The 12,826-nt window shown below is 54.7% G+C and overlaps 1 protein-coding gene across 1 annotated transcript in view; it reads right to left on the bottom strand.

Moving 5' to 3' along the window:
* Nucleotides 1–343: 343 nt before the first annotated feature.
* The window catches only part of HDGF (heparin binding growth factor), a 33,119-nt gene continuing 20,636 nt past the window's right edge, over nt 344–12,826 (bottom strand). The window contains exons 2-6 of the mRNA XM_039513130.1: nt 5,100–5,176; nt 3,873–4,011; nt 1,559–1,741; nt 997–1,214; nt 344–616 (exon numbers count right to left, since the gene is read on the bottom strand). Of these exons, the coding sequence (XP_039369064.1) occupies nt 610–616; nt 997–1,214; nt 1,559–1,741; nt 3,873–4,011; nt 5,100–5,176 (624 nt within the window). The 3' untranslated portion in view covers nt 344–609. The remainder of the gene's footprint in view (nt 617–996; nt 1,215–1,558; nt 1,742–3,872; nt 4,012–5,099; nt 5,177–12,826) is intronic.

Genomic DNA, 12,826 nt, shown 5'->3' with positions numbered 1-12,826 from the left:
TTCCGGGATTCAGAACTGGAAACAGACTAATGGGCCATGATTTACACGCCTGACATTGCTCTGGTCATGCAAAGGGTCCTTCGTGCGCACTTTAAGGCCCTTTTCACACAGCTCATGCAGCATCCAGGGGCCTTAGTGTAAAGGAGAATGAGGCCCAGTTCATCTAAATTTTCCGGACATCGAGGAAACCCCTCAAAAACAAAACAAAACTATCCAGCAATTCTTGAAAGAGACAGACTCCAACTCTGCCTCTCCTCCCCGGCTTTCCGGTGATCACCTGACTTTAAACCCTTGCGAAAGCGCCACTGAAGAGGATGCAATTCGTAGGAAGTGATAGGAAACATTTTAAAAAGGCATGAATCGCTTTTATTTCAAATCAACTGATCAGCGCCCCCTAGAAATCACTATTACAAGCATGCGCCCTGCTACGGGTGGGCGGGGACAGGGGACGGGGGACGGGATGGTTTGTGTTACTGGTTTCTTTTTATTTCTTTCTTCCCAAATTGCAGATGCGACGAGCCGACGAGGAACGAAACTGTTTAGCACCCAGGGAGCCCAGCGGGAAAGGAACAGCCCAGACGATCAGCTCAGCTTGGGAAGGCCGGCCAGCTACAGACTGCGGGAGCGGAGAAGGAACAGGGAAGAACATCAAGGGCGATGAACGTTGCAGTGGCAGCAATCAGGATCAGGGCCGCATGGTGGAGAATAACGGGGGGGGGCTCTGCTCCTGCCATTGGATCCTGCCTGGAGCTCTCCCATCCAAGGAGTAACCAAGCCTGGCCCTTTGACCTCAGCAGAAGGGCAGAGGCCTTGTTATGCATCCTCCCCCGTTTCTTACATCCCTCTCCCCCCGAAACAGACGGGTAAAGTCCTGCTGATTTCCATGCGACCTGCACCAGACCCTTAGGGCCTGATGCTGTGATGGGAACCAGACCCCCAAGCCTCCCTCCTCTGGAGGGGTGACGTGCTAGACCCCACCCTCCTCCAGTGCCCTACCTCTCCTTGTGATCTCTGATTTCCTCCGCGGCGGCTTTCTCCTTCCCCTCTGGCTTGGCCTCTCTCGCGTCCGGGACTCCAGCGGGGTCGCTGTTCTTCTCTTTCTCCCCTTCGGGGGGGCTGGGCTTCTGTTTCTCTCCCTCCTTGGGGGCTTCTTCGTTCTCTACTTTCTTCTCCCCTTCCTGGCCCTCCGCCTCTTTGGCGCGTTTAGGGGAGTCCTGCCAACGGGAAGCGGGGTCAACCGGGATCCACGGCGGTACCGCCCCCTCCCTGCCCGGGCGCTGAGAGAGGTCCTGAGCTGGCTCATGCTAGGCCTTTGCCTGCAGGCACAGATACCCCCCCACGGTGCTGGTGGGGGGTGTCTCTGATCTTTTCTCAGAGCGCAATCCCCCAACCCCCATCTCAGGGACCAGCCCTGTTCTCTGGTCCCAGGGACGGGCCCCGATCTTTATTCCCTGAGCTCAGTTCCAGACAGCACCGTCCCCATGCCCTGGTCTGTCTCTGATCTACAGCCCGCTCCCTCCCTGGGCAGCTCACCGGGGGCCTCCCCCCCGACCGCTACCTCCAAGGCATCTTCCGCTTTCCTCTTGATCCCAGCCTTCTCGTTCTTCTCCTTGCTTTGCTCGTCGATCACCAGCTTGCCCTCCTCGTCACTGCTGCCCTCCGCGTTGCCTTTCTTCTCCCCGTCGCCCTCCGGCTCCTGCTCAGGCTCCGCATCCTGTGGGCAGCTCTTCTTCTGGGTGGGCTACAGGAGGACACGGGGGGCGGGGGAGGCAGGACAGACAGACGGCGGAAGATGGGAGGGGGATACAGTTATTGCAAGGTGATAGGAAGATCAGTGCCCTTGTCTCTGCCCCTCACGCCCGACAGCTGCTCCCCGGTGCCAGCTGCTGTCCAGAATCAGGGATGGTTCTACCCAGCCTATTTCTTCCCCCACGACGATAGCACCTTGCAGCCGGTGGCCTCTCAAAGCACTGTGCAGCCGTGGCCAAAGGACACACAGAGAGAGCTGCAGCCACTGCTGGGGTGGAGCGTGACAACGGCTCGTGGGGGAGGAAGCAGAAAAGTTTCAACGGCAGGGGGAATTTAGGGAGGTGGGACTGAGTTTGCCGATTTTTGACCAGGACTCGGGCCAACACGCCTATGAAAAGATGGGTCTCGAATGGCCACAAGTCCTTGCTTTTAGCCATCTTCCAGAATATGGCACCTCCCAGAAGCAAAGCACTCTCTGGGGTACTGCCTCCCAGAGAAGAACGCCCCTCTGTGAATGCCCCAACCCCACTTGCTGAGTACCCAGAATGTCTTGGAGGTCTCCGATCCACAGCCCAGCCCTCGCTTAGCTAATAAGAGCTGACTGCATCGCAGCAGAAAGCAGGGCTGCTGCAGGCTACCCAGAGGAATATTTTAGTGACTGCAAAGCAGAGCATTCTGCAGCCTGCAGAGAAAACCCACCCCCGAAACGTTAGTGCAGCGGGTTCACTCACTGATTCACGTCATGCAAGACGCACCTGGCTTGAGAGCTGCACCGCCCCCCCCATGCACCTTAAGTAAGCTATTACTCTTGACAGGGTAAAGAGGGCAGGCAGCGTGACCCCATGGTTCAAGCACTGGACAAGGGCTCAAGGGATCTTGGTTATATTCCCAGATCTACCACTGGGTGATCTCGAGCAATTCGCCCCCTCTCCCCCCAGCCTCAGTTTCCTCTCCCACGCTTTGCTCTTGTGGTGTATTCAGACTGTGTTGGACATACAGCTCCTCCCACCTGATATCGGTTGGGGTCTCTAGTACTATCATAACGATCATCATTAACGGACAATTAAAACAGATTAATCCTTGAACCTGGAGCTGATCGAAGTTTTCCTGTAGAGATTCCCTACCCCAAAGCGGCTTTTCAGCAAAACTGAAATTCTTGTGAAAAACTTCTATTTTTGTCAAAACAATAATCATAATATGGCTTTTCACTGAAAAGCTGAAAGCCAACATTTTTTTATTTTAAACCAGAAAATTTTCAGTTTTGGGGATTTTGACTTTTCAACAAAGTTTTAGTCTAAAAATTTTCATCGGTGGGGGGAGGGGAGAGAATTTTCCCATTGTCTTCATTCGCCCCCTCCCCCCTGTAAGGGACTGAAGGAATAAGGCTCTCGTTAACTTCAACCAACTTTGGATCAGGGCAGGAGAGACTGAAGTCAGCTTTCCTGTCCTATCCCCATTTTACAGACAGAGAAACTGAGGCACAAAGAGGGACAGTAACTGATTAAGATCACCCAGCAAACTGAGGCAGAGCTGGGAATAAATTCCAGGAGTCCTGATTCCCAGCACCTCCTGCTCTAACCACTTGACCCCACTCACCTCCCAGAGCCAGGGACAGAATCCAGGAGTCCTGACTTCCAGCGCCATACTTTACCCACATGACTAAATTCCCTTTCTCCCTGGAGGATTACCTGTCTTTAGGAGAGTGGTATCTTGAGCTCATGCCTGAAAAGATCACTGGGTTGGGGTCTCTTAACCCCTTCAAACCGCCCTGCTCACCTTCCCCAAAACCCCGACTTCGTATCTAGGACGTGTCTCTCCAGTGCCTGGCCCCAGCAACTACAACAACCTGCTACTGGCGCACCCGGGGAGAAATCGCTACTTCGCTCCAGTGGAAGACGCTTGGGGTTTTTGCTGGCCAAGGTCCTGGGTTCGATCCCTGCCGAAAGCCATAATGCCAGCATGGACTGGCCACGACTTTCTTGTATAACAAAGAAGCCCAAAGCGGAGTTGCTACAGGTAAAATTCACCTCTGGGCAAAGGATGCGCAGGCCTCTGCCCGAGGACAAGTGCTGCCCTACGGGAATCAGCCGGGGCCAGCAGAGAGGGTTAACGGGTAGACGCACCTGATACCCAGAGGCTTTGACGGTCGGGTTGTTCTCGATCTCCCACAAGCCTTCGCTGAACCCTTTCCGCTTGTTGGGCTTCCCGAACTTCTCCTTGCACTCTTCATAGGGGAAGAGGTCTTTGGGGCCCAGAAACGCCCTGCACGGTGGAAACGAGAAGCAGTAATTGACAGGCCACGGGCGCGACGCCTCCACAGCCCCCCTTGGCTGAGGATTGCTGGCAAACGTTCCAGCCGTGACCTGTCCCGAAAGTCAGCTGGTCCCTTAGGAACTTCGTAAATCCCTGCTCTGATTTCCTGCACCTGCCTTATCCAAGTTTTTTGGCGGTGAATTCAATATTGGGGCTTATTAAAAACAACCCTCCTTTGCTTCAACAGAACTCTGCATTGGGGGGGTTGTTACATCACTGGAGGGGGAAGGGGTCTCTTGAAACTTCTCCACGATCCAGCTTCCCCCACCCGCCCCTATACAGCAAACCTGGACACATTCCTGGCACCACAATGATCAAACCACCCCCCAGTGGCATTAAATACCTTGATGTGACCCCACCCAGGCACTGAGCTGGGAAAGGCTGCTGCTGGGTTGGAGGCAGACAGACCTACGCTGGTCGGGGGGATATTTACATTTCTATTATTATTGTTACTATTATTTGCATTGCAGTAGCTCCTAGGAGCCCTAGCCATGGACCAAGAGCCCATGGTGCTAGGTGCTGTACAAACACCTGGTCCCTGCCTCAAGGAGCTTACAATGGGAATATCTTGGTCTATTACAGTCATTTTATTTTTAGTGCCAGTCTGTTGGAGGAGGGAAGCTCCCACCCACAGGGGACAGCTCTAGTTACACCACAAGAAAGGGGAAGGCACCAACGGAGACCATTTCCTTTCCTTTCTGGTGTCGTTTCATGCTAGGCCTCCCCGCTTGTCTTGCTCCCTCCTCACCATCTCCCCTCTGCCCCAGTGCAGCTGACAAGGAGGAAGGCTGCACACCTCATCTCCCAAGAGCACGGTGGGGGAGTCTTGCTGGAAAGAGACTGGCTGCCATTTGATGGCTCTGCAAAGATTTGAACACAAGACCGTACCCTTGGCCAACTGATGCGTTTGCCTTAACCCGGCTCACGTGATTCTGACTGACACCCCCCATCTCACTCCCCCAACGCGCACACATTCCCCTGCCCTTACACACACGTGTGTTCCCCCCGCCTGCTCCCATTTTAAAAATCTCACTCACGTTTCATGGGTCCCGAAGAAGAAGACTTGGTATTTATTGGAGGAGGATTTGACGGCGGCTTCTGGCATCTCGTCGATCTGTTCAGGGGACACAAATCATGGGGTGAGAAACAGAGAACAAACAGCCCCCTACACCCCAACCCAGAGCCAGGCTGAACGGACGCAGCTCCCCCCCCCCCCCCGAGTGTTCTCACCCAAGAGTTACACACACACACACACACACACACACACACACAACTCAAGCCTGGTTTGTTGAGGTGCCAGCGCACCCCAATCTTTACCCGGCACAGTCGAGCCTCAGCCGGGCACAACAATGCTCAGAGATGAATTGAGAACAAAAGCCGGGGAGATCAGCAACCCTTGATCTCCAAAGTTCTTCAGGAAAGAAGATGGAAATATTTGGGCCACGTGTTAGAGGCCGATGGAAAGCATCCCTCCACCCTTCAGCAAGGGTCAATGTATGAGCTTGAACAATCCAAATCTCCTGTCTTTGTACAGAGCCTTGCTCTTCCAGAGCACCCTTCATTGGTAGATCTCAAAGAGCTTCACGAAGGAAGGTCAGTGTCATTAGCCCCATTTTACAGATGGGGAAACCGAGGCTCAGAGCGGGGAAGTGACTTGCCCGAGGTCACCCAGGATATAGAGATTGTGCAAAGAGCAGCCCGTGACAGACAGGTGTGTGCAGCCTCGTGGATGCACTAAGTGACGTCTCATGGCGTGGGCCGGTTTCCAGTTACTTGGAAAAGAATCATTTACTGACAAACACAAAGGAAAAAAGCAAATAATGTGTTTAAGACGTAGTATCCAAGTAGCTGCAGGGCTAGATGAGGAACGAAAACATTTATTTGCAAATTAAATTATTTGCTAATTGGCAGGGGAGGTGCTGGAGGGGATGAGAATCTTAACATAACAATCGCAGGGAATATTATTTCACGTGCCCTGAGCCGAGGGCCAGGTTAGCAGAAAGGAGCTAGCAGGACCTGTCTGGCCTTGAGCCGTGCACGGATCAGGGCATAGGCAGGGATCAGGGCCAGACATTGTTCTTGCCCCACAGAGCTCACAGTCTAGACAAAGGAAGGATTTATTACCTCCATTTTACAGAAGGGAAACTGAGGCACGGGGCAGGACCAGGGATTAAAGCCAGCTCTCCAGCCCAATGCCTTCCCCACACACCCACCCCTTCTCCCAGAGGGCTCTTAGCCACGCTTCCTCTGCCCAGCACGAAGGGGGATTTTACATCCTGAGGCCTGGGCTATACACACCAGCCATCCCAGAATGCACTGCCCCACCTGCTGCTGGTGCTTCTTTGCATGTGTGTTGCTCAGGTGGTCTGTCCTTGCTGTGGCATTATGGGATAGCTACCCAGAGCTCCCCCACACCCTCCACACAGCCGGCAGGGACCGGCTCTTGTTTTGTGCATGCACCCATCCCGGCTGAGGCCTCTGAGCACTGGCGAAACATTACTGGAATGATTAACCATTTCCCCAGAAGGCACCAGCCAGGTGGTGTGGTTGGTAGCAGTACAGCTGCACCAAGACAGGTGACTTGTGGCAGGGCTGGGATCAAAGCTGCCCGTCAGCACAACTTCCCCATACGGGTCATCGTCAGCCAGAGCAGTGCGAGGATACATTGCTGCGCCTGCAGTGTGGACGGGACCTGCACGCTGGTTTTGTACCAACATGATTAACTTGCTTTGCGACAGCGCCCGTGGCGCCAGGCGCTGTACAAAAACAGAATAAAAGGACAGCCCCTGCCCCAAAGAGTTTCCAACCGTTCTCTGTCCCTGGGCACAGTGGATGGGGTAAATCAAGCCAGCAGCTATAGCTTTGAAGCACAGCTCTGATCCCTGGGCGGTCAGTGGCCCCCAACTTCCTAGAACATTCACCCTACAGACATGAATATACTGAACCTTGCAAACAGGGGCATGATCCTCTGCCACCCTCGCACAGCCATTCAAACCAGTGCAAAACCGGGGGCCGAAACACAACCAAACCCCCAAGGATCTGGCCTGGCGTGATCGCCTCCAGCAGGCAGGGAGCAGGAATGAAATACAGCCAGAGAACCCAGCAGGCACAGGTCACGTGTGCAAATAACCTCCACAGTGACCATGGACATTTTACTCCGATTCCTGCTGGACAGCCACAAGCTCTCCGGCAGCCAATTAACTCCTCGCTACTAAATTATGCCCGCCACAGAAATAGCCTCCCTCTGGCTAAAAACCTTAATTTTCCTGCTCTCCCCTGCCCCCCCCCTCCAAACCCAGCCTTTGCAACTGGTGACAACACAGGGCATGGCCCCGAAGAGCGAGAGATGATTTAGGATTGGCTGTTTTCCTAGCCAACCGTAAGCTCTTGTCTAGACTGGCTCAGACATATTTAGCTCAGCAAATTCGCGGGCCCGCGCTGGGGCCGTGTGCTAACAGGAATGTCCGTTTCAGAGAATCTGGGGACGGTTGTAACAAAGCAGAAAAAAAAACCCACCCACAGATCAGATCCAATCAGGACAGCGCTGAGATGGGGAAGGGGAAATTTCCAACTATCAGTTGCTTTTTCCTCCCGTACAACTGAATTGGGCCTGCTTGTGTTTTCACTTCTCTGTTTATTCTCCCGGGGAGGCATGATCTGAAACCAGGGGGGGACACACCCCTGGGGTTCTCAACTAGGGGTGCACGTACCCCTGGGGGGACACAGAGCTCTTCCAGGGGGTGCATCAACTCATCTAGATATTTGCCTAGTTTTACAACCGGCTACAGAACAAGCCCTAGCGAAGTCAGTGCCCGCTAAAATTTCATACAATGACTTGTTTATACTGCTCTACCCACTATACCTGAAATGTAAGCACAATGTTTATATTCCAGTTGATTTGTTTTATAATTATATGGGGAAAATGAGCAAGTCAGCTACTTTTCAGTAACAATGAGCTGGGACACGGCTGTATTTTTAGGGCTGATTTCGTACGCAAGTCCTTTTTAAGGGAGGTGAAACCTGGGGGTACGCAAGACAAATCAGCCTCCTGAAAGGGAGACAGTCATCTGGAAAGGTTGAGAGCCGCTGGTCTGAAACATACATAGATCTGAAGGTTGGGGAGGTGGGGGGGTGAGACCAAGGATCCCTGGCTCTAAACTGGCAGAGGGCCCATGGACTTGGTGTAACTCCATGGCCTTGGAGTTGGCTGGCTGGGGTGGAGTCCATTAGCAACTGGGAGCCAGAGAGAGCATTGGCGGGGGGGAGCCACTTTGATTTGCTGCCACTTCATCTGAACCCAACCCTGCGCAGTGAGGTCCCTTCCACAGCACTAGCATTATCCCCCTGGCCGGCCGCTGGGCGACTGAATGGTGCAGCTGCAAAGGGGGCACGGCTTTCACATCCAAACACAACCCGCCTAAGAGGGCAACAAACCCAAACAAATCCAAACGCCATTGAACACCGAGCTGCTCTCTCTCCTGGCCCAATGAAACGGCCACGAACGTTTCACTGCCAGATTTAACGCAAATGCACATAGGCAGGCAGCCTCCAACCGGCCCTCACGCCCATGCCCGAGGGTCTGCACCAATCTACACATTGCATCAAGCTTCGGAATTCCCCACCCAGCCCCCTCCCCAGCTCCAGCTGCTGCAGGCAGGGAGCGTCTTTTGGGTCTGTGTTTGCACAGTGCGTGGCACCAGGGAGCACTGAGCAGGGCCCTACCTGGTACTGCAAACACCAATAATGCCCAGAAACGTTTATTTTTCTGGTTATTCCTCCGTTTTCCAGGATTCTTCAGAACCGGGCCCCACGCGGTGACAGGGTCAAACTGTTTAAAAACGATTCTCTCATGTGACCATCTAGATCTTTGCAAAAATCCTGCCCAAAGGGGTTTGCACTGATGCAGGGGGGGCTTGGCGGGTGGGTAGGAAAATAAGCAAGGGGAGGGACCAGACTAAATAGTCTTGATTCCAAGAAAACATCGCAGTATCTTCTTTACACCAAGGCTCAAGCCAGCGTCAAGTCCCCTTTTCGAAATCACTTTCTCATGGCAGCACCAGATCCGGGCATTTCGGAGGCCTAGAGGGATGGTCATTTCCACAGCAAACATTCAAAATGTTCCTAGAAGCAGTGCTGGTATCCAGGAAAAACGAGCTGGGCAGAATACAACATGCAAGACCCCAAGCATCCCCCCCAACCCCCTTGTTTCATAAATCGCCCTTCCCAGCAGCAGCTGGTCTAGGGAACACGACACCGTGACACAGAGAAATTCCTCTGCCGCCACACACCTCCGCTGCATGGGGTGTCTGACTTCAACCACAACATTAAAATTCTCCATAGCAGGCTGGGATAACAATGCAGCTTTTCCACTTGGCTGGTGATCAAAGGCTTCCCTGCGGGATGTCTGGGGTGGGGTGGGGTGGGGGAGCTAGGGGGTGGGAGGTCATATCCCGGGGGCCCTTTGCATGCAGGGAATAGAAAGCCCCTCTCCTAGAAAGAAATAATCACTCCTCCAATGTCTGCCCTCCACTCCCTCGGTTCAGAAAGGAGGCAGGAGTGGGGGAAGGTGGTCAATTGTAATTGGATCGGCTAAAAACCATCTAGGAAGGCGAGGGGCGCTGTTCAAGTGATGCAGCCGGGGGGGCTGGGAATCAGGACTCCTGGGTTCTAATCCCAGGCCTTGGAGGGAAGCATGGTCCAGTGGGTTAGAGCAAAAGGCCCTGGGTGTCAGGCCTCCCGGAAGCTCTGGTGCTGCTGTGCAGTGTGGCTTTCATCAGGTCACTCGCGCCACTCTCTCTGCCTCAGTTTCCCCATCTACAAAATGGGGGATAAGCTGTTTATAAAGAGCTCTGAGATCTGTGTAAGTGCAGCACCCTGAACATCCCTGGTCTTGGGCCTGCCCCCCCCTCAACTCTCCCCACCCAGCCCCCTCCACACGCCCTGCCCCCCCCACAACCTCCTACACACACACACACACCCAACTCCAACCCCCCACCACATAACCCGGCCCCCCAGTCCCGCCAGGTGACCCCACACACCAGCTCCCAGCACTGTCACACCTGCTCTTCCACACCCAATCACAGTCGCTCGCTCACAATCACCCCCCCTTAACCCCCTCCCCCACGGACACTCACAACATTTCACACTACCCCTCCCCCGCACGCTCACACTCATTCCCCTCCCAGTGTGAGAGCAGTTCCCCTCTTGTGTGTGTACACACACACACACACACACACACCGGGCCCCCACCACTCTCACAATGCATCCTTCCATTGCCCCCACTATCACACCAGAACCTGCATGCGCACCCAGATGCACACACACACCATTGTATGCGACCCTGGGCTCCTCTCCCTGGCTCTCTGGCCAGTCCAATAACCGGCTCCCCGTGCTGCCCCGGCCCCCGCCGACTCAGCATGGAAAAAATGTAGCCCCGTCTGCCCCGCCACCCACTGCCAGGCCTGATAGAGACGCCACAAAGGAAACCACAACCTCCTGGTTGGCCCCGATCCCCTGCCCCCAGCCACATTCTCTGTCCTCCCCCGCACCTCCCGGGGATCATCCACGCAGACAGGAAAAGAAAGTTTCACTGACAGGGAAACCCGCAAGCGCCCAAATCAACAGTGCAACAGGCGAGTCGCCCCGTGCAGCTTGGGTGGAGAGCCAAAGGAGCAGGGGCAGGGTGTCTGCCAGAATGGCGGCACGGACCCCCGCTGCAGAATTCAGGTGTTATTCTCCATCCCCGCCAAGGGGAGTTTGGATCTGGAGGTTTCAGGCTGGACCCATCTCTATTATTACGGAGCAGATCACAGGCCTCCCAGATCTAGGACGAGAATCCAGGAGTCCTGCCCCCCACCCCATGCTCTGACCACTAGACGACACTCCCCTCCCAGATCTGGGAATAGAACCCAGGAGTCCTGGCTCCTCTTCCCCATGCTCGGATTTCTAGACCACATTCCTGCCAGAGTGCTGGGAAGTGAGGTCAGGCATCCAGGTGGAAACCAAACAGAAGCATCATTACACAGCTCAAAGCTACAAACACAAAACAGTCCTCAGGAAAAAGACAAGCGGGACGGGGGGAAGGAGACGGTGCAGGCCCCCACATCCTTCCCCTGGATGAGGAGCTGCTGCCTACACCTGCCTTGGGTTTTATTCTAGAATCAGAGCAATGTGGGGCTGGAAGGGGCCACGAGAGATCATCAGGGCCAGCCCCTGCACTGAGGCAGGGCCAAGTAAATCTAGACCAGGGGTCCCCAACACGGTGCGGGGCCTCCATGTGCGCTCGTGTACTGGCCGGCGGACGAGCATCCGCTGAAATGCTGCCGAAAAGTGCTGATTTTTGGCGGCGACGCCTCTTGATGACACTACTTCGGTGACATTTCGGCGGATGCTTGTCCGCCAGCCATGGCCCCCGGTGGCTCGTTGTCCGGCACCCGCCACCCGGAAAAGGTTGGGGACCACTGATCTATTCTAGACCATCCCTGACAGGGTTTGTCCAGCCTTTTCTGAAAAATCTCCAGTGAAGGGATCCCACCACCTCCCCAGGATGCTTGCTCCAGAGCTCAACCCCCCGTAAGGGGAAAGTTTTTCCCAATATCGAACCCAAATCTCCCTTGTTGCAGATTCACCCTGTTACACCTGCTCCCGCCTCCAGTGGCCATGGGGAACAATCGACCTCCGTCCCCGTCCTAACAGCCCTTAATAGATTTGAAGACTGTTCTCAGGTCCCTTCCTCCGTCTGCTTTTCTCAGGGCTAAACGTTCTGGCTGCGGCTTATGATCTCATTTCCACCGGCGGCTCTACCCCACTGTTTGATGGGGGGGAATATCCCCCTTTGGGAACCAATCCAGCAAAGCTCCAGCCCTCCTGCACCCCATGCCCTCCTCCCTTATCTCCCTCTGGTGCCAGAGCAGGTTATGCTGCAGGCAGGGGTCAAGATAATGTCTCCCTTACAGAGCAAATCAACTCTGTGCCCCGCCCAACATAGAGGGCACCTCCAGCCCCTTGGCAAGCAGGTAACAGGGCCAGGCTGGGTCAGTCCCAACTGAGTGGTTACCCCTGAACCCCACCCTAAGGGCAGCACCTGTGGAGGGTCCAGGAGGCTTCCCCCAGCTTATTCCTCCCCGGCTGATGGCAGAGATGGCAACAGAACCCAGGCGTCCTGCCTCTAGTCCCTATCCCTGCCTAGCGCTGGGAACTGAACCCAGGAGTCCTTGCTCCCAACCCTCCTCCCACCATGCTAAGAACTAGGCACCCCTCACTCCCTTCCCAGAGCTGGGGCTAGCACCCACAATTCCCGCTTCCCAGTCCCTTGCGCTAGCCGCAGAACGACCGCTCCCTTCCCCCGCCCAAGGACTTGGCTACGGGTGAGAGTTAATCTGCAATAAAGCAGGGTGTGAACGTAAAGGGGATTAACTACTCCCAATGACTGCGTGCATGGGCAGCACACCAAGTGGAATTCGGAATCAGGTGCTTTGATTCTGGAATCAGAGCATCCGCACAGGGAGTTAATCAGGAACATTCAGGGGCCATTGCTGATGGCTCTGGCCAGAAGGACCAAGGCCAGGCCAGAATCTCCCTCCTATTCACCCCTCGTCTTTTTAATCTCTTTGTTTAAAAAGGAAAAGAAAATCGCAAGCTCCCCGGCTTTCATCTTCACCGTGTCAGGGCTGGCTGTGCACAGGTGCGGGAGATCTCCCTGGGGAGCCGGGAACACAAGCTGCACCTGCCTTTGGGGATAAAGACGCTCTGGCAACACAACACC

The sequence above is a fragment of the Mauremys reevesii genome, linkage group 24, assembly GCF_016161935.1.
Source record: "Mauremys reevesii isolate NIE-2019 linkage group 24, ASM1616193v1, whole genome shotgun sequence".
Lineage (NCBI taxonomy): Eukaryota > Metazoa > Chordata > Testudines > Geoemydidae > Mauremys > Mauremys reevesii.
The sequence above is the reverse complement of the archived record's forward strand: the minus strand, read 5'-3'. Positions and strand labels throughout refer to the sequence as shown.